Source organism: Fringilla coelebs, assembly GCF_963513975.1.
Source record: "Fringilla coelebs genome assembly, chromosome: 14".
Taxonomy (NCBI): Eukaryota; Metazoa; Chordata; class Aves; order Passeriformes; family Fringillidae; genus Fringilla; species Fringilla coelebs.
The window spans coordinates 1,276,041-1,300,520 of NC_140040.1; the positions used below are offsets into that span (position 1 = coordinate 1,276,041).

The 24,480-nt window shown below is 54.2% G+C and overlaps 1 protein-coding gene across 3 annotated transcripts in view; it reads left to right on the forward strand.

Annotated features, from left to right (window-relative positions):
* ANKRD11 (ankyrin repeat domain containing 11) overlaps window positions 1-24,480 on the forward strand; it is a 128,732-nt gene that overhangs the window by 101,147 nt on the left and 3,105 nt on the right. For all 3 annotated transcript variants that reach the window (XM_084214997.1, XM_084214998.1, XM_084214999.1), the window contains exons 4-9: window positions 2,368-2,506; window positions 12,345-12,515; window positions 13,523-13,726; window positions 15,715-15,857; window positions 16,152-16,299; window positions 17,036-23,766. In XM_084214997.1, coding sequence (XP_084071123.1) covers window positions 2,368-2,506; window positions 12,345-12,515; window positions 13,523-13,726; window positions 15,715-15,857; window positions 16,152-16,299; window positions 17,036-23,766 — 7,536 coding nt within the window. The remainder of the gene's footprint in view (window positions 1-2,367; window positions 2,507-12,344; window positions 12,516-13,522; window positions 13,727-15,714; window positions 15,858-16,151; window positions 16,300-17,035; window positions 23,767-24,480) is intronic.

The following is a 24,480-nucleotide window of genomic DNA, read 5'->3' on the forward strand; positions in this document are numbered from 1 at the left end:
AGAATTGGAAATAATGAGGGAAGTAAAGCTTAAAATAAGAAAACGAAAACTTTCAGGAATTGGACTCTCCAGCTGCCTTGATGTTCCACCCAGTGCTGCAGGCATCCTCAGCAGGTCTCTGCTTTCCAGGGGGAAGCAAAGTCTGGATCTTCCTTGCTCCAATTAGTAGGAAAGGTTATCGTGGTGCTGGTGTAGGAATGAATCTTCAAAGCGGTGCCGGCGCTTCCTTGGCTGCCTGGTGCTGGATTGTGCTGAGCTGGCTGCAGCAGCAGCTCCCAGCCTTGTGGTGGATGCAGAGAGAGCTCTGCCTGAGCTTGCCTGGCGCCAGGATTCACATGGACACTGCCAGGGCTACGCTGGGCTCACCTCTGCTCTCAGGAGGGTTTGGTCATGGCTCCTCTGCTCTGTCTCTCCTCCCACAGGGAGATCTTAGCAACGTGGCTTTAAACTGACAGAGGGGAGGTTTAGATGGGATACTGGGAAGAAATCCTTCCCTGTGAGGATGGTGAGGCCCTGGCACAGGTGCCCAGAGCAGCTGTGGCTGCCCCTGGATCCCTGGAAGTGTCCAAGGCCAGGTTGGACAGGGCTTGGAGCAACCTGGGACAGTGGAAGGTGTCCCTGCCCAGGACAGGGCCTTGGAATATGGTGAACTTTGAGGTTCCAACCCAAACAATTCCATGATTCAGACTTTTAGAATGAGCTGTATTTTTACCTGTCCTGTCCTTTTTCTCACTCCTGAGTGCACGGAGATTCCAGGCAGCATTAATCCAACAGAAAACCTACCTGTATGTCTAAGAGCATCATTGAGATGCTTCTTGAACTCTGACAGCCTTGGTGCCCTGACTGCTTCACCCTGGAGGAACCTCACAGACTCCTGTCTGAAGTGTTCAGAGATGCCTTTTATTCAGGTAGATAGAAGGAAAAGTTCAGACTGTGAATGGCCACTCTGGAAAAAAGTGCATTATTTATTTGGTGGCTTTTTTTTCAGGCAATATACACATTTTATTTTATTCCTTTGATAAAATATTTCACAGAATTGTAGAACTAGGACAGGCCAGGGTACCTGCTCACAACATGACATTCCTGGCAGGTGATGGAGGCCCTCTGCCCTCACTGCCACCTCAGAAAGCATAAAAAGCAAAAGCTTTTCAATCTGGAGGGTTGAGAGGAAATGCTGGAGTGTTTATTTTGGCTGTGGGGGCTCTGTCCCGCCGCTGCAGGCCGGTGCTTGGCGGCTGCTCTGCAGCAGGGCTGCCCTCGCTGGGGCTCCGAGCGTGCCTTGGCTGCCTCCCACCACACAGCCCTGTCAGGCAGGTTTGTTTCTCTTGCTTTACCAAAAAAGGGATTCCCCGGCCCATTTCCTTCATCCTGGCTGCGGGGCTGTCGCTGCCTGTGGTGCAGGGATGCAGACACGTCCCCTGGGGCGGCTCAGGGGCTCCTCTCTCCGCTGTGGGTGAGCTCTGGGCTCCAGGCTGACACGGAAAGAGGAAGGAGCGACGCAGGCGGTGACAGTGACACGGCAGTCCTGTGACTGCTGGCGCTGGGGCCACCTGCCAGGAGCTGCCAGGGCCAGGCAGAGGGACTGTGCCTCTCTAAACAAGGGAATGCTCCTAGGCTGCCTCGTCTGAGCTTCCAGCCGGCTCTGGCGTGATTTCGTGTGCTGAGGTTCCTGTGTTTAATCTCACTCTGCCTCTCGAGCGCAGAGTCTGGGTTTTGCTGGGTTGTTGAAATCAGATCTGTGACAAAGCTGCTTGTGCTGCCCTTGTTGTTCAGGCAGGGGCACAGTGGTCAGTCCAGAACTGCTCCCTTAAAATAATCCTGTTCCTCACATACAAAAAACACACGGCATTACCTGGGGCTGTGCGTTCCTGGCACGCTGGACTCCTCCCTGGCCATGTGAAAAATCTCACCTGTCTCAGTATCTGTAACTTTTGCTTAGGATGCTCATTCAAAATCTCTCCCTGCTTTTGAGCAGTTCACAGCGTTTCTGCTTCATATTAAAATCCAAGCCAGCCCAAACAAGCAGGCCTGATACAAAGCAGGAATGGGTCTTTCTTGTGGTGTGGTTGCATTTGGAAATCCTCAGATTCCCCCATCCCAGCCTACCTTCCCTCTGTGCCCGTAGCCATGAGCATCCTCAGCCTCACACAAAGTGTTGGCTTCGTTTTTCACAGGAATTGGTTGGAGTTTGGCACCACACAGCTCTTCTCTGGTGCTGGTAGAGCTTCGTATCTTGGTGGAGGCTGCCTTGGCAAACCCACAGCAGAAAGGGAAGGGATGTTCTACGAGGCCTGTGCAGGATTTGGGGAATCAGGTGAGCACAGTGTGGAGAAGGCTCTTGTTGACCTTGGTCTCTTTTCTTTCCAGGATAAAGATAAAGTTTCTCTAACCAAGACTCCAAAGTTGGACCGGAGCGATGGCGGCAAAGAGGTGAAAGAGCGAGCGACCAAACGCAAGTTGCCTTTCACTGTCGGAACAAATGGAGATCAAAAGGACTCGGATACAGGTACAGAAATGCCACATCCCACCCTCAAACCCTGGCTGGTGGGGGGCACACAGGGTCCAGAGTGCAGCCAATCCATGGGGAACTGTTGTACCAAATGCCCTGTGTTTTTTAATTGAAGGAAGAGGCACGTGGACAAGGGGCTGGAGAACTGCTCTGCTCCAGATGTGTACATCTGTTCTTACTGATGTTTGTAGGTGGACAAAGCCATGGCTGTGTGAGGAGACCCCCCCCTCCCCACACATACCTTCCTTCAGCTCTTGTCTGTTCTCCTTGTTTCTGATTATCCCAGTTCAGGAACTGTGGCTGGGACAAGCCATGGAGCAGGGCCTGCTTGTGAGAACTTGGAAAACAAGGGAGTAAAGCTGAGTAGTCTTCAAAAGAAAATCAGCCAGTAGAATCTGGTCAAGCAGGTCAGTCTTGTAGCAGAAGAGTGGCTGGTGCATGAGGCTCCTGGATGGGCTGTTGGATTTGTTAGCAGTTGGAAAGAGCTGTCACAAAGCTTTGGCATGGAGAAAATGGTATTGGTCGGTTGTAAGGGGCTCAGCTGTGGATTTCTGGGCAGAGGTTTGTGTGGGTCGCTAAGAAATGTGCATTTGGAAATAGTTGTGGCCAGGTAAAGCTCAGTGGTTGTGTAAAGAGATAAAAGGGGCTAAAAGTTTGGAACGTGCTTGAAAATGGCACGAGGGCTGTGTTTGCTGGTGCTGTGTGGTGAGCCAGGCAGGTGGCCTGATGTGGGATGCGTCTCCTGTGGTTCAGGAGTCAGGAGGGCAGATCTGGGAGGGCCAGGAGTGCCACTGCAGCAGTGAGGGCGCTTCCAGGGGCAGGACATGCAGAGATGACGTGTCCTGAGGGTGGCCCGGTGTCTCCACGGGTTTGTGTTCCTGACCTCCCTGTCTGGGGAGAGAGTTTCCAAACCTTCATTAATTCTCTGAAACCTGTTGGCCATTTGCAAGGTTTCGGGTTGCTGTGGTGTCTCCCTTGGGGTGTCACCTTTGCAGGGGTGGCTGGGGCCAGGCAGAGCTGATGAACGAGAGCTGGAGCTGCTCTTTGTCAAGGGTGTTTGCGCCACATTCCTTGCTGGGTTGAGAGCTGAAGCCCACACTTGCTGCAGGGCTGTCTGACCCTCGTGACAGCTGGAATGTCACAACAGGGATCTGCTTTTCCCAGGGCTCCAGTCTCTCTCTGGCTGCAGAGATGTTGGAAATGTTTGCACTGGCAGCAGCGAGAAGGAAACCAAACACGGAGGAGAGCAGAGAGAGCTGCTGGGAGAGGCTGTGGCTGCTGGGTGGGAGCAGCAGCCCATGAGACCCCCCCTGCTCAGGGGCTCCCCTGGTACCCCTGTGCTTTTGCAGCAGTGTGACTCTTTTCTCTGGCACGTCCTCCCCTTCCTCTGCAGAGCTCATCCTTCCTGGGGAAGTGGGTGAGCTGAGGGGCAGCAGCAGCCCAGCTCCCAGAGGAAGCCCAGAGGGGTTCATTGCACTCACAGACCCATTTAAAGACAAACTGGGAAGGTGTATGGGAGGTGCAGGCAACCCGTTTGGTGGGGTCTGGGGAGGAAGTGACTCAGCCACTGGGTTGGAGATCCCAGGAGGAATCAGTGTGCACAGTCAGACTGGTGCTTAGCAGGAGCCTGTTTCTCTTCCCTGACGTGGTTCACTCCAGGAGGAATCAGATGCTGGAGCTGGGAAAAGACTTCCTGGCACCTTGCTCTGCTCTTGCACCACCCCATTGCAACTGTGGGGTGTTTCAAGCCTGTGTGGTCCTTTGCCTGGCTCGAGGTAGAGGCAGGTACAGACGTGTTTGTGGTGCTCAGAAGTTGCACATTCTGGGGTGGAGGGGTGCCCCCAGGTCTGTGCTGGTGCCATCGGTGGCACCTGGCTGCGGACGCAGGTGTGACGTGCAGGACAGGCTTTTGTCTGGAATAGAGGCTGCTGTGCACCCACCCCTTGTTCCTGCAGGAGGGGGAGGCTGCTGCTGCCTGTTCTGCTCTCAGCTCTGCTCCCAGCCCTCAGAGAAGTGGGATTGCACCATCGCTGCTGGCTGACCCCGGGTGGTTTATGTAACGTGGTCCTGCTTCCCAGGCTGTGTCCATGGGCTGCTGTGTGTGCAGGAGGGGGGTGTGCCAGGATGTTCCACAGCCATGTGAAATTCAGCTGTAAGGACGTGGGAGCTGGGAGCTAGCAGAGCTCTCTCCTTGCCTCTAGTGGAGTATTTTTCTCCTCTTCAAGTGTTTAAACAATAGCGTGGATCCTCATCCTGGTGTGTTGCAGTGACTCATTTTCCTTAGCACGGTGTGTGTTGCTTTTTTCCCCGATGGCTCTGCCTCAGCCTTGACGTAGGTGCTCCATATCTGGGGTGAGAAACACCAGAGGTGGGTTTGTCTCCTGTGGAAGGGCAGCACAACCTGCCCGGGCCAGGTGTGGGGCAGCAGCTGCTGCTGCAGGATGGTTGTGGGGTAGATGAGATATTGGGAAGGAATTCCTCCCTGTGAGGGTGCTGAGGTACTGGCACAGGATGCCCAGAGAAGCTGTGGCTGTCTCTGAATCCCTGGAAGTGTCCAAGGCCAGGTTGTACAGGGCTTGGAGCAACCTGGGATAGTGGAAGGTGTTCCCCCCATGGCAGGGGGTGGGACAAGATGAGCTTTAAGGTCCTTCCCACCCAAACCAGTCCAGGATTCTGTGGGCTCCCAGAGGCACTACTGGCCAGCACTGTGCTGAGCCCATGGTTTGGGTACAGCTGGTTCAGAGCTGAATCTATTTAAATGATCTTTCTCGAAATGGTTTCTAGAGCAACAATTCTGGCTCCCAGGTTCCTCAGAGTTAACGAAATAAACTGTCTTCAGGAAAAAAAAAATGGCATCGAGCTGTGAGCCTCCAGACTGTGCATGTTACAGCTCCAGCACTGTGGGAGCAGCATCTCTGTGCCTCAGACTTCTCCTCCTTCCTTCTCCTTCCCTGGTGTGGCGTCTCCCCACATCCACAGGCGCTGCCCAGAGCCTGCGTGCTGCCTGGCAGCCGCCGAAGGAGCACGGCCAGCTTTGCTCCGTCCCAGCGCCTCCAGCAGCGTGCCGGGCTGCCTGCAGCTCCCCGGGAGGGGGCTTCGAGCCCGGCAGCACCGGGTAACCGTGGGATTAACAAACACGCCGGGAGCGAGCGGCAGGGAGAAGGGAACGCTCCTGCTGGGAAGGCACCTGGCAGAGAGGTGGGCACGGGCGGCTGGCGCAGCGGTGCCGCGGCTGCGGCGCTGAGCCACGGCTGAGTCACGGCTGACTCAACGGCACCAGACTGCCGGCGTGGGGCCGGGCACTCCCCACCTGCCTCGGGCTGTGCCGCCGTGGAGCCGCACCAACAGGTCCCTGCTGCGCGGTGGGACAGGGAACGCTGCTGGAGAGCAGCGGGGAGGCGGACGGAGCGCAGAATTCCCTGTGCCCGCTGCTCCTGCTGCGGACGGTTTCCTTAGCTGGATGTCACGCTGTCACTTGAGTCCCTTGGCTTGAGGTGCAGCTGTGGATTCCAGGCCTTTAGTCATCAGCAGGGAGAGTTGGGGCTCAATACAAATCTCAGAGCATGCTGAGATAATTTTGGCCTCTGACAGCTCTCCCTGGGAGCTGGAAGGCCTGAGTGAGGCTGGGTCAGAGCTGGTGGTCCCCAGCAATGCTAGGGGCCCTGCTCTCCTTGGGGTCCCTGTGCCTCCCTGGGTGCCCAACTCCCTCCCTATGTGTTCCAGTCACTCTCTCTTTGTCCAGTTCTCTCCCAGTGTGTCCGTCTGCTCCCCTGAGTGCTCTTGGAGGAATAAGGGAGGGAGAAACCCCACGAGCTCTCCAAGCTGGTCTGTGCATATCAACCTTTCTGGGCTCTGAGGGCTCTCCTGGTGCCCAGGGCTGATTGCGGGGGCTCGTGGCCGGCCAGAGAGCTGCTGTGGTGGACGAGGGCCAGCGTGAATATGGTTGGCAGGAGCTGGCCTTGGAGCTTCAAACTCCTTCTCTCTAATCCCCCGAGGTTGTTACGTGACGCTAATTAGTAGGTTAGAAAATGCTTGATGAATCAGCTGACCCAAACCATCCTCTCCCAGAGCCGGCTGCTGCTTGCCTAACGCTGGAGTGTTTGGAGTGACACGGCATGGGAACGGGCTCGTTAGTCCCAGCTCGGCAAGGCTGGCGAGGGAATCCGTGAGAAGCAAATTGCTGGCTTATTAAAAAGGGCATCTGCATCCCACAGTGGTGTTTGTGCCGTTCCCTGGGCCTGGCTGCGCTCCGGTGTGTGCAGCTGGGGGCTCGGAGGGGCTGCGCTGCAGCGGGGCTTTCTTTGCTTGTGTCGTTTCAGTCCTTTTACTAAAATAGTAAGAAACTGTTCTCACCTAGCAACCAGGGAGAGAGTGAATGTCAGAGCTTCTCCCTTCCTAGCTGGGCTCCATAATGCCGGTACAGTGTGCAGAGCCTGGCACACACCAGCCTTCAGATCACCCTGAGAAACTCCCCGTGTGCAGCAGCCATCTGGGAAGGGCTGCGCAGAAAACCAGGTCGTTTTATGACGGGAGCTGCCATAAATCTCCCTCCTCCCCCCTCATCACCTCCTTAACATGCAGAGGGAGAGGTTGCAGTGTGCTGTGTCTCTGTGAACCAAAAATCTATCAATGATGGCTTTTTCCTTAATACAAGAGCTTTTATCAGCGCTGTCTGCAGAGTGTCCTGGCCCCAGCTTCAGGAGGGGAGGGCTGGCCAGAGCCTTCCTCCCCCGTCCTCCCTCCTCCAGCTCTTTTCTGTTTCGTGGGAAATGAACGGTCTGGACTTGAAAATTGATCTTGCTCTGAATAACTCACTTTTAACATGGAGATTGTTGTTTGTGATGAAGCCTCTGGGTTCCTCTCAGAGCATGTTGGGAGCCAGTGGCCACTCTGTGAAGGAGCTGCTTTTGCACATCAGGGCACAGCTGTGGGTCTGGCCCACAAGTGTAGGGAGAGCACCTGGATTTGGACCACAGGCTGTCACACAGCATTAAACCCCTCTAGTCAAATTATATTTTAAAATACTGCAGCCACTGGGGTTGGGCCCTGCAGATCCTCATCCCCAGGGAGCCCAGCTGAGCACTGGGGATGGTGGGCTCAGCTGCACACTGACATGGTTATAAAGGGGCTTATTCTTCCTGCTGGCACCTTTTCTCTGCTCCTGACTCACAGCCAAGGTCTCCACCATCCTTTCCAGCAATGTGGGATGAAGCTCTGGCTCTGGTCCTCCATCCTTCAGGTGGGAATGAGCTCCCCACTCTATGGGAGCAGCTCAGGGCACCTTCTGTCAAGGCAGACCTTGCTTTTCCTCACTAGGTTTGGCACTAGGTTGATAAACCAGATCAGCTCCTGGCTGTGCCCCTGGTCCGTTGTGTGCAGCGTGCCCGTGATCTCCTGGTGCCAGAGTGTCCCCCCAGCCCGAGCCGTGTTCCTCTGCATTCTGGGGGTCTCCTGCTCACCCTCCCGACTGAGCTCTTCACCACCATGTGCTCTGGCCTGTGCTGCTGCCTTCTCTTTATTTGTCCACCCATGCCATGGTGCTGTTTCCCGTTCCATGCTGCTTCTGCCACCTCCAGCTTTCCCTCAGCCTGCTTGTCCTTCCGTTCTGGAGCACCCCAGAGCCTTGGCGGGTGGTGGGGCCATGTCAGCCTCTGACTCCTGAGCCACGGGCCCACATTGCAGGTGCCCTGTGAGCCTGGGAGTGCATCCTCATGGCTGGACCTGCTCTGCCCTGCTTTGAGCCGACATGCTCCAGAACGTTTCATGCCCTCCAAGTTCTGCAGCAGGAATGAGTCACTCTTACGCAGGCCGGCCGGGCTGGGGGAGCGCAGCCCGCGTGCTCTCCCGGGGGTGCAGTGCAGTCTCTGTTGCTGTCTGTGCCGCTCTAATTTATTCCTATTGATCTCTGGTGGTGCTCGCTGGGCTCAGCAGCGCCTGCAGAGCCCCTCTCGCCGCTGGGGCGGCACTCGGCGTGGCCGAGACGCTCGGCACGAGCTGCTGCTTTGGAGCTGGTATTTTTCCTCGGGGTTCCACCTCCCGTGCGTGTGTTGTCATGCCGAGCAGCGGGAGCGGATGCTTTCTGCATTACAGGGTGTGCTGCGTGCGTGGGGAGCGAGGGGCCGCGCGGCTCCGGCGTCCCCGCGACCTGCCAGCGTCGCACTGTGCCTTGGAGAAACCTCCGAGAGGTTTTCCATCACCGCCCTGCTCTCCTCCTGCCCCTCTCCGATTCAGTGGGGCTGGGTTCAGCCTGTGTCTGCACACAGAGCCAGCCCAGCAGCTCTGAATCCCTCTCAATCTGCTCCGGGATCCCTACGGAGCTGCCGAGGCGCTTCCAGCAGCCCTGGGTTTGTGCTCCCCATCGCGGCACTGCCCGGAGTCTCATGTGGGCACCCTCAAGCTGATGCTCAAACCCTTTGTCCTGGGAGTCTGTTCCTGCTCAGCCTTTGCAGCCTCTCAGGCTCGGTGTGGTGAAAGGCAGGAGCAGTTCCCGGCTCAGCTCCTGCTTTCCCCTTTAAGCCTGCGCACGCGGCTCCTGCTGGCGTCAGCGCGAGGGAAGAGCCGAGCAGGATCCCCGAATTAAACCAGGGCTGATGCTCGGGAGGTTTGCAGAAAGGCTGAAGCAAGCAGCAAACAAGCTGTTTTAAAAATAGCTGCATGGAGGTGTGGCTCATCCTGGGCTCACAGAGCATCCGTGGGCTGCCGTGGTCTTCCTCCCACTGGGATCTGTGTGCACGGTCCAGCACCGCCGCTGCCGGCACTGAGGGCTGCCTGCCTGCACACCCCCTGTGTCACTGGGGTTTGTGTTTGCTGAAGGGGTTTTAGTGTCAGATAAGCTTTTTTTCTCTCAGCCAAGGTGGGTAACACTGGGAGAGTTTCTCTCCAGTTGCTCTGTGTTGCTGCAAGATGTTCCAGAGGCACAGTTATTTGGAGGCACAGGAGCAGCCTGCAGGAGCTGGCAAGCTGAGATCTGTGTGCAGGGGCATCTTTAAATATGCTGCAAATCTGATTCTGAGTAAAATCCTCTGGGCTGAAATAACACATGTGCAGCTCTGTGAGCCTGGGACCAGCCAGCCCAGTGCCAGGCAGGGCTGTCACCCTACTGAGGCTCAGGATGGGAAGTGGATGATGGGAGCACCTCTCTCTCCATCCTCTGCTCTCATTTCAGACCCAATTAAGGATCTTGCTTATGTGGTCCCTCCACATTGCCTGAGGATTGCACCACGCAGGGAGCCGGGGGCTGCCACGCTGCCCATGCCATGGAGCCATAGAATCACAGAATCATGGCATGGTTTGGGTTGGAAGGGAGCTTAATGCTCATCTCCACGCCCTGCCATGGGCAGGTACACCCTCCACTGGACCTTTAGGGTAGGGTGTCACACCAGGTTGCTCCAGGTCCCATCCAGCTGGCCCTGAGCCCTTCCCAGCAGGAAGCACAAGCCCGAGTCCTCGGCTGCCTCCCCATAGCGAGCGAGAGCGCGGCAGCCGCTTTCCAATTTATTTTTATCTTGTTGATCACATGCTTTGTAATGTTAAATGTTCTGTGGAGGAGGAAATTTCTGCAACTGCAGAATGAATAGGAGTTTAGGGGGGTTTCGGTTGAACTTGATAATCAATTTTTGCAAATCCCAGGCTCGTGCTGACAACCTGCAGCAGCCAAGGGATATTAATGAAAATGTTCCCATTCTAATTGTGGCTCCGTACGTGCGGAGCAGCCCTGGGCATCGTGTGCTCCAGGGACTCTGCTTGGTGGCACCGGCCAAGATGTGACCCCTCAAGTGTCTTTGTGCCTGGCTTTGGCGCATGGCTGGATGTGACCAAGGCTGGGGGAAGCCAGGCCTGGCTGAGCAGGGTTGGAGGGTCTCAGGGAGCAGGGAGGTGCTGCACACATGGATCAGGTGTCCCTGTGTCCCCTGGCAGGACACAGCGCAGCAGCGTGGCTCCTGGAGCCACCCCGGCAAAGTTGTCTTCCCGTAAGCACACTGGATTTAATTTTATTTTAAGCCATTAAAAAACTGTCCTAGGATCTGATTTCATCTTCCAGCTCTGTTACAGCTGCCAGGATGACCAAAATGTGGTTTCAGAGTAGACCGGGATTCGCCTTCAATGCAGACGTGTTTCCAGGGCTTGCATTTCATAGAAGTATGGAATGGTTTGGGTTGGGAAGGACCTCAAGACTGATCCATCCCACCCCTGCCACAGGCAGGGACACCTTCTGCAGGCTCCAAGGCCTGTCCAACCTGGCCTTGGACAGTTCCAACAGACACAGCTTCTCTGGGCAATGAGCAGAGGGCTTTGAAGAGGGCTGGCCGAGCTCTCTAGTTGAGAGGTTCCCTGGAACACTCATTATTTCTTAAATGTACAGGATCCCAGGAGCAGGGGTGGGTGGAAATCACCTGCTCCAGGTGGGCCTGAGCAGCAGAGGTTGGCAGCTGTGTGCACTGTGCCCAGAGGGGGTTTCTGGAGCTGGCTGTGCCTGAGCTGTGAGCGGCAGGCGCGGAGCATCCCCACCTGCTGCTGCCCTCCTCTGCCAGAGACCTTTCCTTGGCTGCAGTCTGGGGGGTGAGGGAAGAACCCTGTGCTGTGGGGCACAGTCTGGTGTGACCCTGTCCCTTGGTGGTTCCAGCTGACCCGCTGGACTTGGTGTGGAGGCACCTGAGGCTCTGTCCCGCTGGCCACGTGCCCGTGACCCTCAGCGAGTGTGACACAGGGGCTGAGCAGAGCTGGGGGGGCTGCAGCATTGCTGGCTTTTATCAAGGTGAAGGTACTGAGGCACCTTCACATTGCCCAGAGCAGCTGTGGCTGTCTGATTCCCAGCAGTGTCCAAGGCCAGGCTGGACCTTGGGGCTTGGGGCACCCTGGGCTAGTGGAAGGTGTCCCTGCCGTGGGGGTGGGACTGGATGGGCTTTGAGGTTCTTTCCCACCCAACCATTCCATGGTTGTGTGACTGTGGTTTGGGGGTGCTTGCTCTTGGTCTCTCAGGAGAAGCTGCCTTTGCAGCTGGATGATTTAGGAGACCAAGTATCAGGCTGGATTTGGGATGACAAGCCAGGCACTTCTGGGATTTCTTCCTCCCCTCATGTTTGTTTGGGATTTTTTTTAGAGGGTTGCAGAAGACCTGAGGGCAGGTGGGTGCTCTGGGCCGGGTGGGAGCAGCCACTTTGGGAGGGGAAGACCAGCCTGGTGCTGTCCACACCTGTTTGGCTGCAGCCTCCTTGCTATGATGATGATGATGATGGTGATGATGACAGCAGTGGGTGTGATGGCCACATTTCTGAGCTGCCAGCCTGTATTTTCAGCTCTCCTTGTTGATGCTGTTCAGTGCCTCCAGCTGGGTCCATGCTGTGCTGGTGTCAGTCTGAGTAGGCTCCTCCAGGCACCCTGGCATGGGAGAGAGGCTCCTAAGGAGGATGGGAAGTGCAGCACTGGTTGTGGCCCCTCAAAGGGTCTGTTCCCTCTTTCCTCTGCTGCTCTTTGAAGGTGGAGGAGAATGGGAGGTTGTTGGAGGAGCAGTTGTTGGTTGTTGGGGAGTGTCCTGGCTGCACCTTCTCTGCTGTGAGCTGTGCACCTGGCTGCTCCAGGTGCCAGTGCTCCCTCTGCGGGGATCCATCAGGGATCATCCATGGGGATCCCTCCCTCAGCACAGGGATCCCTCCCTCAGCACAGGGATCCATCCCTCAGCATAGGGATCCCTCCCTCAGCACAGGGATCCCTCCTCAGCACAGGGATCCCTCCTCAGCACGAGCTTTTTGGATCTGTCAGTGCCACGCTCAGGCAGGAGCGTGGCTCTGGGCTGCGGTGACACTGATGCCTTGTGTGCCGTGTCCTTGTCGCACAGAGAAGCAGGGTCCCGAGCGGAAGAGGATTAAAAAGGAGCCTGCCACCAGGAAGCCGGGCCTGCTCTTCGGGATGGGCCTCTCGGGGATCCGGGCCGGGTACCCGCTCTCCGAGCGCCAGCAGGTCGCTCTGCTCATGCAGATGACAGCAGAGGAGTCTGCAAACAGCCCAGGTGAGACTGGGGGTCCCTTCTGAAGGGTGGGCAGGCGGGCGGGAGCTGCGGCCAAGGCTCCCAAATGTCTGGAATTCCCGGTTCCCGGGGTCTCACTCCTCCCACAGCGCTCTGCAGGTGACACCAGGCACGGTGTCACTGGGATCTGCTCGTGGCTCTGGCTGCCCTTCCTTTGTCCAGGGTCCCTTGGGCCCAATCCAGGCCAGCACCCAGCCCGCCCTGGCTGCTCAGCTGGAGCTGTGGTTCCCTGGGAGCCTCCTCCACCTCAGCTCCGTGTTTCCCACTGGCCTCTCGGGCTATCTCAGTAAAGGAGGATTGTGAATGAAGACAAAATATCATCCCCTGTAGGTTTTTAATGTTTCTTCTCGTGGGAGGGGATAAGATGTGTAACCGCCACAGCTGTAACTTGAGGTGTGGAGCAGCTGGAATGTGTTTACCGTGGATTTTGTGTTCTAGTAATTTTTATCTGTTGCAAACATGTCCCCCCCCCCCCCAGTTTTGGAGACTCTGTGCTATCCATGTGCTCACATCCACATCCTACACACAACACTGCAGCTTTTATCCAAAAAAACACCAATCTCACTGCTTATGTTGCTGTTCTTGGGGAAAACAAAAAGGGAAAAAAGCTGCAGAGCATTCCAGTGTTCTCCCAGGAAATGCAGTCTCCTCCCAAGGCCGTCAGGCCTCACATGTGCTTGGTAAAAGGGCACTTCCCTCGGGAGCTGAGGTTTGAGGGTGAGGAGCTGCATTGTGTGCTCCCGGATCACGGGATTGCCCACAGTGTTTGCCAGGACTGCAGCTCTCCAGTGGGTCTGGCAGCCCGAGATTCCCATCTCCGTGGGACACACAGGCTGCTCTGTTCACATCCACTCCGGAGCTGAGGTTGCCTCTTGCTGCCTTGTGGTGAATATTTTGGGAAGAGCCGAGACCAAACGTGATGCACGAGCTCCCTCTAAGGGCTTAGCAGTTCCGTGGAATGGCTGACGCTGCTTCTCTCCTCCCTGCAGTTGACACAACACCAAAGCATCCCTCTCAGTCTACAGTTTGTCAGAAGGGAACTCCCAACTCTGCCTCCAAAACCAAAGATAAAGTAAACAAGAGAAACGAGCGAGGAGAGACTCGGCTGCACCGCGCTGCCATCCGCGGGGACGCCCGGCGCATCAAGGAGCTCATCATCGAGGGTGCAGATGTCAATGTGAAGGACTTTGCAGGTAACAGCCCAGGAATCCCAGCTTTCTTCCCACCTGCTTGCATGCTCCACCTCCAAGAATGACTCCCACTAGAAAAAGTAGTTTGTTTCTAACATGGGGTTGCGCCTTGGAAAGAGGGGATTTGCCAAAAACTGTGATTTTGCTCTTTGAAGAGGAAAAAGTCTTTTTGCCCCTCAAAAAACAAAGCAAACAACAACGAAAAACCACATTAAAAATTCCCCAAAGTGTCAGTTTTCTTGGAGTTTGGGAGCAGATCTCCCAGGCTGTGCAGTCTGCTTGAGGTGGTGAAGCTGGGCTGGGCAGGATCCAGAGAATCCCTGGAGCTGTTGTGGCTCCACACACCAAAACTGGCCACTCCAGACCATTGCCTTCTGCTCTTCCACAGGGGGGCCGTGCTGGAAGTCTGGAGGGTGATCTACAAAGGGAGGTGGGCTGGTTTAGCTCTATTTTTACTTAAAATAGAAGGAATTACGTGCATAGAAATACTGCTGAGAGTGGGTTTGTGAAGTCAACTCTCTGGAGTTGGGGGGCTGATGCCTGTGAATTCTTGGGAGTTGTTTTTAAGGACTGAATGTGGGGGTGCTGCTGATGGGGAGGGAATGTGAAGGGCAAGGTTAGGCTCCCGCCAAACACTCAAGCTGGAGGAGTTATTAACCATCCTGACCCTCAGCTCAGGAGTATTACCACCTCCTCCTCCTCCTCAGCAGTGCTGCCAGGCTCCTGCTTGGAGTGGTGGGATGAGATGGGAACAGCCCTGAGTCCTGCAGGGAAAGGCAGCCACGGGATGCTGGTGAAGAGGTGATGAAGGAGCCATTCAGGGGGGCTGGATCAGCCTTGCTCCAGCACATCCCAGAGCTTGACTTTGCTGTCCTCTTCACATGGTTTTGGGGCTATAAATAGACATGGCTGTTCCTCCACCCGTGTGATTAATCCCAGCGCCAGACTGAAGTATCAGTTGTGATTAATTCCGGGCACAGGTGCCCCCTCCAGAGGCTCCCAGGGAAGGTAACGGAACGCGCTCCCACGGCGCTATCAGCAAAACACCGGAGCAGCCGCGCTGCCAAACTTCAAAACAGGCTCTGCTTAAAAATAGGCTGGTGCAACATGATAAAATACTCTGTTCTGTGCTCTTCAGAGATTTGTTTGAGAGCTGGAGCTGCCATTACTGTGGAGATGCTGCTCTTTGGTTTCCCCCCCAGCCCGGGCCGGTGTTCCTGTGTTTGGAGAGCGCACAGAAAATCTGTGTGGGGGCTGTCTCGAGCCCTGCCTGCAGTTCTGAGCTCAGGCCTGGTCTGGGCACCAGGGTTTCCCTTACAGAGGGTTTGGAACCTAGAGCCAAACCTAAAGGAGCTTAAGAGAAGGCTGGAGAGGGACATTTCACAGGACCATGGAGTGGCAGAGCAAGAGGGAATGGCCTTAAGCTGACAGAGGGCAGGGTTAGATGGGATATTAGGAAGAAATTTTTCCCTGTGAGGGTGGTGAGGCCCTGGCACAGGTTGCTCAGAGAAGCTGTGGCTGCCCCATTGCTGGAAGCATTGAAGGCCAGATTTGGAGCAGCCTGGGCTAGTCGAAGGAGTCCCTGCCCAGGGACTGGCAGGGGGTGGGAATGGATGAGCTTTGAGGTCCTTCCAACTGAAACCATTTCATGATGGTATAAAGGGGAACAGATTTAAGACCTGCCTTTCAAATGACATCAGCAATTCTCCTTATTTCCCATATAAAACTTTCCATTTCCAGGGGCTGTGTCAGGTCTGGCAGATGCTCTGATGGTATGACCAGAGGGAAAAGGGGGATTGATGCTGTGATTGTGCCTGGCAGGAGTAGCAGGGCAGAGCTGCAGGTTCCCTCCTGCTGCGCCACGGGGATCTGGGCAGACACGTGGCCATCAGAGCAGCACAGCCCTGCCCAGGCTGACCCTGCAGGCTCTCCCTGTGTCTCAGTGTCACTGTGAGGGTGGTGCCGTGTCCTGAGTGTCCCTGTCCTTGCAGGCTGGACGGCGCTGCACGAGGCCTGCAACCGGGGCTACTACGACGTGGCCAAGCAGCTGCTGGCGGCGGGCGCCGAGGTCAACACCAAGGGGCTGGACGATGACACCCCCCTGCACGACGCGGCCAACAACGGCCACTTCAAGGTGGGGGTGCTGCCATGCCCTGCCCTGCTTTAAATCACTCTCCTGGAAACCTGTTCTCAGCAGCCCACTGTGAAAACACAGAGATTCTGGGTGGTTTTGTCTCATTTCCCGTGGAGCGGGCAGGAGTTTGTGTTCAAGGCCAGGCTGGGAATGTTGCTGGGGCTTGTCTCTTATGTTAGTACCACAAGGCATGTCCTGAAGACACCAGTTTTTTAGTTATGTATGAAGATCATGCAAAAACCCTCTGGAATCGAAACATTATGAGCATCTTCAAGCCTCAGTTTCTCTTTTCAGGTGGTGAAATTGTTGTTGCATTATGGAGGGAATCCTCATCAAAGCAACAGGAAGGGCGAGACACCTTTGAAAGTAGCGAATTCTCCCACCATGGTGAATCTGCTCCTTGGGAAGACCACGTACCCCTCCAGCGAGGAGAGCTCCACAGGTGAGATTGGCCTTTCTGTGGCAGGCACAGCTGTGGCCTGCAGCTAACACTGAGACCTTAGGAGGACAGGGAAATCAGACTCTTGTCAGGTGCTGCCACAGTCAGGAGCCCACCTGTAGCTGTAATCCAAATTCAGACAACATAACCATCAGCTTTAGCTTGGAGGGCTGTTTGCCCTGGAAGCCAGCATTGAGATTGTTTCCCTGGTGCAGTTGGGATGTAGGATTGGAAGCCAGTTTAAGGTAAATGGATGTCTTACCTGTGGAAGGTGGGTAATTCCAGTAGAGAGGAAGAGGTTTGCTTGCCCACCCTGTGTTCCTGTTGTTCAGCTGTCCCAGCCACTGGTCTTTCAGTTTCTGCTTCCAGGCTGTCCCTGCTAGAGCCTCTTCCTCCAGTGCCACCATTGTGGGACACTCTGCAGGTTTTAATTAGTGCAGATTAGAGTTTTCACTCTTTTGGGGAGCCTTCACCTACACTGTGTGCAGTCATAACCCTGTTCCAAAGTTCTCATGATACACCCAGGATATTATTTTGAGGAACACCCCATGCAGGTTGGAGCTGGAGGAGCTTCCTTCCAAAAAGATCCCCCCAGCTGTTGGGTCCCAGCTTGCAAAGGCTGGGTGAGGCCAAAGGGCATCAGGGCTGTTTGCAGGGGTTGGTGTGTGCAGAAGACCAGTGATGTTCCCTCCCCAGAACCCTTGGCAGTACTTAGCACGCTGTTCTTCTCTCTCTGCAGAGACCTCAGAGGAGGAGGACGCCCCTTCCTTCGCTCCCTCCAGCTCCGTTGATGGCAATAACACAGACTCAGAGTTTGAGAAGGGTTTGAAGCACAAGCCCAAGGCCCAGGAGCCCCCCAAAACCATCACCCCGGTGAAGGATGAGTATGAATTCGATGAGGACGATGAGCAGGACCGGGTCCCACCGGTCGATGACAAACATTTGCTGAAAAAGGATTACAGGAAAGAGACTAAAGCAAACAGTTTCATTTCCATACCCAAAATGGAAGTGAAAACTTATACTAAAAATAACACAATTACACCAAAGAAAGCTGCCCACCGCATCCTGTCGGACAGCTCGGACGAGGAGGAGACCAGCGTGGCCGTGGGCACGGGGGAGAAGCTGCGCCTCTCCACCCACTCCATACTGCCCAGCAGCAAAATTCGGGAGCCCGCCAGTGCCAAGGCGCCCAAGGAGAAAAGCAAAGTAAAAAAGAAGCGGAAGAAGGAGACAAAAAGCAAAGAGGTTCGGTTTGGCAAAAAAAATGACAAGTTTTGTTCCTCTGAATCAGAGAGTGAAAACGTGGAGAGTGAGGAGGATGATAGAGACTCTCTACAGAGCTCTAGCTGTGTAAAGGACTCAAGGCTAGTGCTAAAGGAATCCTCCTTGTTTAACTCTCTGTCTGCCTCATCGACCTCTTCACATGGGAGTTTAGCCTCCCAGAAACATAATCCCAGTCTTACAGAACAGCACTCCAAGCACTGGAGGACGGACAATTGGAAAACCATATCTTCTCCAGCTTGGTCAGATGTCAGTTCCCTATCGGACTCCACCAGGACGAGGCTGACGAGCGAGTCAGACTACTCGTCTGAGGACTCGAGCTTAGAGTCACTAAAGCCAGTCAGGAAGAAACCAGAGCACAAAAAGAAAAACACCCCCCACAACACTGTTTCTGAGAAAAAGAATTCATTCCATAGCAATGTGGATGGAGCAATTCCAAAGCTGGACAAGGAGGGGAAGGTTGTTAAAAAGCATAAAACAAAACACAAACATAAAAACAAGGAGAAGGGACAGTGTCCCATCAGCCAAGACATTAAAATAATCAAAACGTTTGCTTTTGAGTTTGAGGACTCTAAACAAAAGCCTGAGAAAGGCTTGATAGTAGAGACAGAAAATCCAGTCGAAAACAAGTTGAAAGTGTTAAAGCACGATAGGGAACACGGTAAGAAGGAGGAAAAGCTCCCCAAAGGTAAAGCAGAGGAGAAGGAGTGGTTGTTTAAAGATGAGACTGGAAAATCCTCAAAAGAGGAGAAATCATTAAGAAAAATCAAAGATGGTAGTAAAGACCTGAGCAAATCCTTCAGAGAAGGATTGAGTAAATCAGAAAAAGAGAAACCTGTCAAGGAGAAATCTCCCAAGGAGGAGAAGCCGAGAATACACAAGGAGGAGAGAAAGAAGAAGTCAAAGGACAAGCAGTCCAAATCTGAGAAGAAGAATGAGCTGAAGGAGGAGAAGGTTTCTAAACTAGAGAAAGAAAAATCCTTCAAGGAAGAGAAGGAAAAATGCAAAAAAGAAAAACTTTACAGGGACGAGTCCGGGTTTGATGAGTTTAATAACAAAACTCAATTTGCCGAAAGCGAGGACACAAAGTTCAGCCTTTCGGACGATCAGCAGGAGAGGTGGTTTTCAGACCTGTCCTCTGATTCATCCTTTGATTTCAAGGGTGAGGACAGCTGGGATTCTCCAATAACAGATTTCAGGGAGATTAAAAATGACACCGTGGCAAAGCTAATCATAGAACCTGTGAAAGAGGAAATTAAAGACAAGAAAAAGGAAAATAAAATAAAAGAGAAGAAGGAATACAACGAGAAGCGGAATGAGAAGGACACTTTCTTAAAGAAAAAGGAGAGGGATTATGTGGAGAAAAGCTCTGAGAAGAAAAAGGACCAAACAGACAGGCACAAAGTTACTCCCAGTTATTTGCCTGAAAAGGATAAGAAAAGGAAGGATTCTGTGGAGGCTGGCAAGGAAAGGAAAGAGAAGGACACGGGTGAAACCAACAAAGACAGAAAAGATTCCTCTGATGGCTCTAAAGAGCGAAAAGATCCCAAGATGAAGCAGGAGGAGCCCTATCGTGATGACTTCAAGGAGTATGGCTGTGAAACATTCTTCAAGGATAAGTCTGACCCTGAGTTCAGTGGCAAAACCCTGGAGAGTTGGGAGAGGCACCATTCTGGGAAGGAAAAGGAGAAGAAAGATGCTCCTGATAAAGAAAAAAAAGAAAAGGTGAAACCAGAAAAATACAAGGAGAAATCCAAAGAAGGCGACAAGGAGAAAACTGAAAAGGCTGCTCCAGAGAAAATCCTGAAGGACAAAGAACTAGAGAAGAGTTTCAAAGAGAAGAAAGAAACTAAGGAGAAATACAAGGATCTTCACAGCAAAGACAAGGAGAGGAAGAGTTCCTTCGACCAGGTGAAGGAGAAGAAAGAGAAAAACTTTTCCACGGACAGAGACGATTTCTCCGAGAAGAAGGATGAGAAGAAGGGCAAGGAGAAGAGCTGGTACAGCATCGCCGACATCTTCACGGACGAGAGCGAGGACGAGAGGGACGATTACAGCCTGAGCGGGTTCAAGGTGGGCGACGCGGCCGGCAGCGAGGGGCACCGCCTGGACAGCCTGCAGGACAAGGACGACGGCGCTGCCGCCGAGAAGGAGCTGTACCCCGACAAGCACCGCAAGTACTCCTCCGACCGGCAGCACTCAGAGAAGCAGAAGGATAAGGAGTCCAAGGAGAAGAAGAAGGACAAAGGAACATCGGAAGGGGGAAAGGAGAAAAAGGAGAAGAGTTCCTTTGAGAAGCACAAAGAGAAGAAGGATAAAGACTCCAGCGAGAAATATAAGGACAGGAAGGAAAGGATGTCCATAGATTCCACTCAGGAGAAGAAAAACAAGCAAAAGCTCCCAGAAAAGGTTGAGAAGAAACACACCAGTGACGACAAGGTGAAGAGCAAACATAAGGAGAAGCTAGACAAGGAGCATTCCAAAGAGAAGAAGTCATCAAAAGGAGGGGAGTCGGAGAAGAGCCTGCTGGAGAAGCTGGAGGAGGAGGCTCTGAATGACTACAGGGATGACTCCAATGACAAAATCAGTGAGATCTCCTCTGACAGCTTCACAGACAGAGGGCAAGAGCCAGGACTCACCAGCCTCTTCGAGTCTTCTAACCTCTCTCTGACTGACGCCGCTGAAGAAAAGTTTAAGGACTCTCTCCCTTTACCCTGCCTTCAGGACAAGCTCAAGGAAAAGGAGAGGCACCGACATTCCTCATCTTCCTCAAAGAAAAGTCACGAGAAGGAAAAAGCAAAGAAAGAGAAGACAGAGAAAAAGGAAAAATCAGAAGAATTCAAGGACTCCAGCAGCAGAAAGGATTCCGCTCATTATGAAAAGGATTTCTCTGTGGATGGGGAGGCTTTTGGCTCTTCCTACAACATGAAGGCAGACGCTGATGAGGAACCGGAGAAGAGCATTGATTACTTATTTTCTGAAAAGAAGGATAAAAATGATTCTGAAAGAGAGCTGTCAAAGAAGGCGGAGAAGGAAAAGGCTTACGGTTCCAGCACCATCAGCACAGCTAAAGAGAAAAAGAAGCGGGATAAACACAAGGAAAAATGGAAGGAGGAAAAGGAAAAGCATAGGGACAAACACACAGATGGTTTCTTTAAACATCACAAAGATGAGCCAAAGTCAACGCTCAAAGATAAGGACGGGCCTCAAGTTACCACCTTTAAAGATAAATCCAAGGAGGACAACCTCAAATTTGGTGAAACCAAGCTGAAGGAGAAGCTTAAGGAGAATCAAGACAAAGACAAATCAGAGTCCATAAAAATAAGCAATGGGAATGAAAAAATAACCCTTTCCAAAGACAGCGGCAAGAAGGATGCCAGGCCAAGGGAGAAACTTCTGGGAGATGGTGATTTAATGATGACCAGCTTTGAGAGGATGCTGAGCCAGAAAGACCTGGAGATCGAGGAACGCCACAAAAGGCACAAGGAGAGAATGAAGCAAATGGAGAAAATGCGGCACAGGTCCGGAGACCCCAAGTTGAAGGACAAACTTAAAAGCTCGGAGGATGTGCGCAAGAGGAGCCTGGATCTTCCAACCAAGAAGCCAGTCACACTGGACACGCAGCTCAAGGACAAGAAACTCAAAGAGTTGGGTCCCCTGACTCCTATCCTGTCACCGGAAAACAAGGCGCAGCCTGCTGTGGCGACAGATTCCAAAGACTGGATCACGGGTCCTCAGCTGAAGGAGATCCTCCCAGCATCTCCCAGGCCAGATCAGAACCGGCCCACGGGTGTCCCGACCCCTGCATCCGTTGTGTCCTGCCCAAGCTACGAGGAGGTGATGCAGACTCCCAGGACTCCGTCGTGCAGCAACGAGGACTACACGGACCTGATGTTCGAGTGCGCGGACTCTCAGCACTCGCTGCCCATCTCCACCATGTCCATGAACGCCTGCTCTCCTTCCTTCTTCGACAGGTACACCAACGTTTCCAGCGGGCTCCCCGAGAACCCCAGCCAGACCCCGACTCGCACCATACCCTCCTCAAACCTCTACCGCTCCATCTCAGTGGATATCAGGAGGGCGCCCGAAGAGGAATTCAGCGTTGGAGATAAGTTTTTCAGACAGCAAAGTGTCCCAGCAACATCAAATTATGACTCTCCTGTGCAGCATTTAATGGAGGAGAAAGTTCCCCTTCCCTCTGTTCCTGCTGAGAAGTTCCAGTGTTTGTCTCCTGGGTATTACTCCCCAGATTATGGAGTTTCCTCACCCAAAGTGGAAGCTTTGCACTGCGCGCCGGGAGCCGTCAGCGGGGTCGCCCAGTCTCCCGAAAGTGTCTTTTCTGGTTTACAAGCAAAATCCTCCCCTTCGCACAGGGATGAGTTGCTGGCTCCTTCCGTGGAAAGTGCTCTTCCCCCCGACATCGGCATGCCCTTGGATACCACGGAGGAGCAGCAAGCCACAGCCTCCATCATGCCACCAGAATCCACCTACCTACCACCCATCGAAGAAAACCATTTTAGTTCGGGAATGCCCGAACAAAACAACATAGACTGGGATAACCCTCCTTCCCGAAACCCGGACACCGCCATTCCTCCCAGCCTCATGGGCAACCCCGCAGAGCACCCTGTCGCCTGGTCCATGGGCTCGGAGCTTCTCATGAAATCTCCCCAGAGGTTTTCTGAGTCCCCTAAACCTCCACTCTGTTCCCTAGAGCCAATTCATCCTGCGCCAGTAGCCTTCATTCCCACGGAGACTTCCTACCCTGTTTCTCCCATCTCATACCCTCTGTCAGTGTCTGAACCGAGGCTGGAGGAAGTCAAGGAGGATGCTGAGGAAGCAGTTCCAGGAGAAATTGCAAATGCTGAAGAGCAAGCTCCATACATGTCCCCTACTAGGTTAGACACCTTCTTCAATAACTGCAAGCCTCTTCCAGAAGAAGCACCAGAGATCCCTCCAGAGCCCCCGTGTGTGCCAGCAGAACCTCAGGCCGAAGTCGTCGCTGCACCAGAAAACAACTATTTGGAAAACAGCAGCGCAGCACCTGCGAATGCGGAGGAGGCGGTGACGTGGCCAGACCCCTTCACCAACACCGAGGATGAGTTGGACCTTGGCCCCTTCTCGCTCCCAGAGCTGCCACTCCAGCCTAAGGACGTTGCAGAGACGGAGATGACCGAGGCAGAAGCGGTGGAGGAAAGCCCAGCGGCAGCTCCAGAGCCGAGCGCTGGGATCATCAAAGCCAGCACGTCTGTGATAGCGTCCAGTGAGCCGGAGGAGCCGCCGGCCAGCCAGGCTGCGGCCACCCTGCCCCCGGACGCAGAGCCACCAGCAGAGGAGCAGAAACCAGAGGTGGCCGCTCAAGAAGCCGCCTCGGAAGCGCTGAACGCAGCTGAGGAGAAGGCAGCGGAGGACTCGGAAGCGCAGGTGTTCCAGCAGACCCCGTCCGAGCCCGCGCAGGCCGAGAGCAAAGAGGCGGAGGCCGTGCACGAGGAGCTGTCGTCGGCTGGTGGGGTGGCAGAGGGCAGCTCCCAGCCCTGTCCCGTGCCCGTGGCTGGCTCCGAGGCCGCCGTTCCACAGGACGGTGCCGCAGCCCGTGGGGGAAACCAGGCCCCGCCACCCCAGGCAGACGCTCCTTCCAGCAATGCCCAAGCAGAAATCGTGGAACCAGTACAAAAACCAGTAGCAGAAGCTCCCAAACCACCCAAAATAGAAGAGATTCCTCAGCGGATTACCAGGAACCGGGCTCAGATGCTCGCCAACCAAAACAAGCAGAACGCCGCCGCATCCGAGAAGGAATTTCCTCCCGTCTCTGCGCCCGTCACGCGTGCCAAAGGCCGCATCACGGAGGAGGACGATTCCCAGGCTCAGCACCCGCGGAAGCGCCGCTTCCAGCGCTCCAACCAGCAGCTGCAGCAGCAGATCAACACGTCCACCCAGCAGACGAGGGAGATGATCCAGCAGACCCTGGCAGCTATCGTCGATGCCATCAAACTGGATGACATCGAACCTTACCACAGCGACAGGTCCAACCCCTACTTCGAGTACCTCCAGATCAGGAAGAAGATTGAGGAGAAGCGGAAAATCCTGTGCTACATTACTCCCCAGGCTCCGCAGTGCTACGCTGAGTATGTCACCTACACAGGCTCCTACCTGTTGGATGGCAAACCCCTAAGCAAGCTCCATATTCCAGTGGTGAGTCACCCTCTCTCTTTAGCCTCGGGAACTCTCCCCCCTCACTGTAACGCACATCCAAGTTGTGTTCCATGTCCTGTCACCACCTTGCAATGCCAGTGTGCCCCAACCTGCCTTTAGAGTATGACACCAAACCTGAGCCTGGGTAAGTGCCTGGCTATGTGGTAAATGCAGCCCCTGAGTTGCTGCATTTTTGCAGAGAAGACCTTGGGCTGTGCTGAGGGACCTGAGATTTGATCAGGCTTTAGAGCAAAGTTTATAAGAATCCACTAGATTTGAGGCTGGGAGGTAAAACTGCTCTTGCAGCAATTTAGTAACAGGATAATGAGCCTGGAACATGGGAAAAAGATGGCTCTTAACTCCTGCCATCATTTTCCCAAGCTCTGCTCTTTGTCTTGGTGCCGGGATCAGCATTTCACTGCTGTGCTGTGGGAGCAGCCTCGCTGATACAAACGCATCAATAAACTTGGTGCTGCAGGTGGTAAATCTGGGCTCCGGGCTGGAGAAGAAGGGTGGCTGTGACCAGGCTCCATTCCTTGCTGCACACCCTGCCCCGCAGCGCGAGGGCGGGTCAGGCGCTGGTTGTTCTTGCCAAGTCCTCACCCTCACTGAATCTGAGCGCTGGCAGGACCTTGTCCTTGGCAGGGCTTCTCCCCAGGCACCCCCATGGGATGTCCCTGCTCCCCCTGTGGCCAGCACACATTTCAGGGTGCA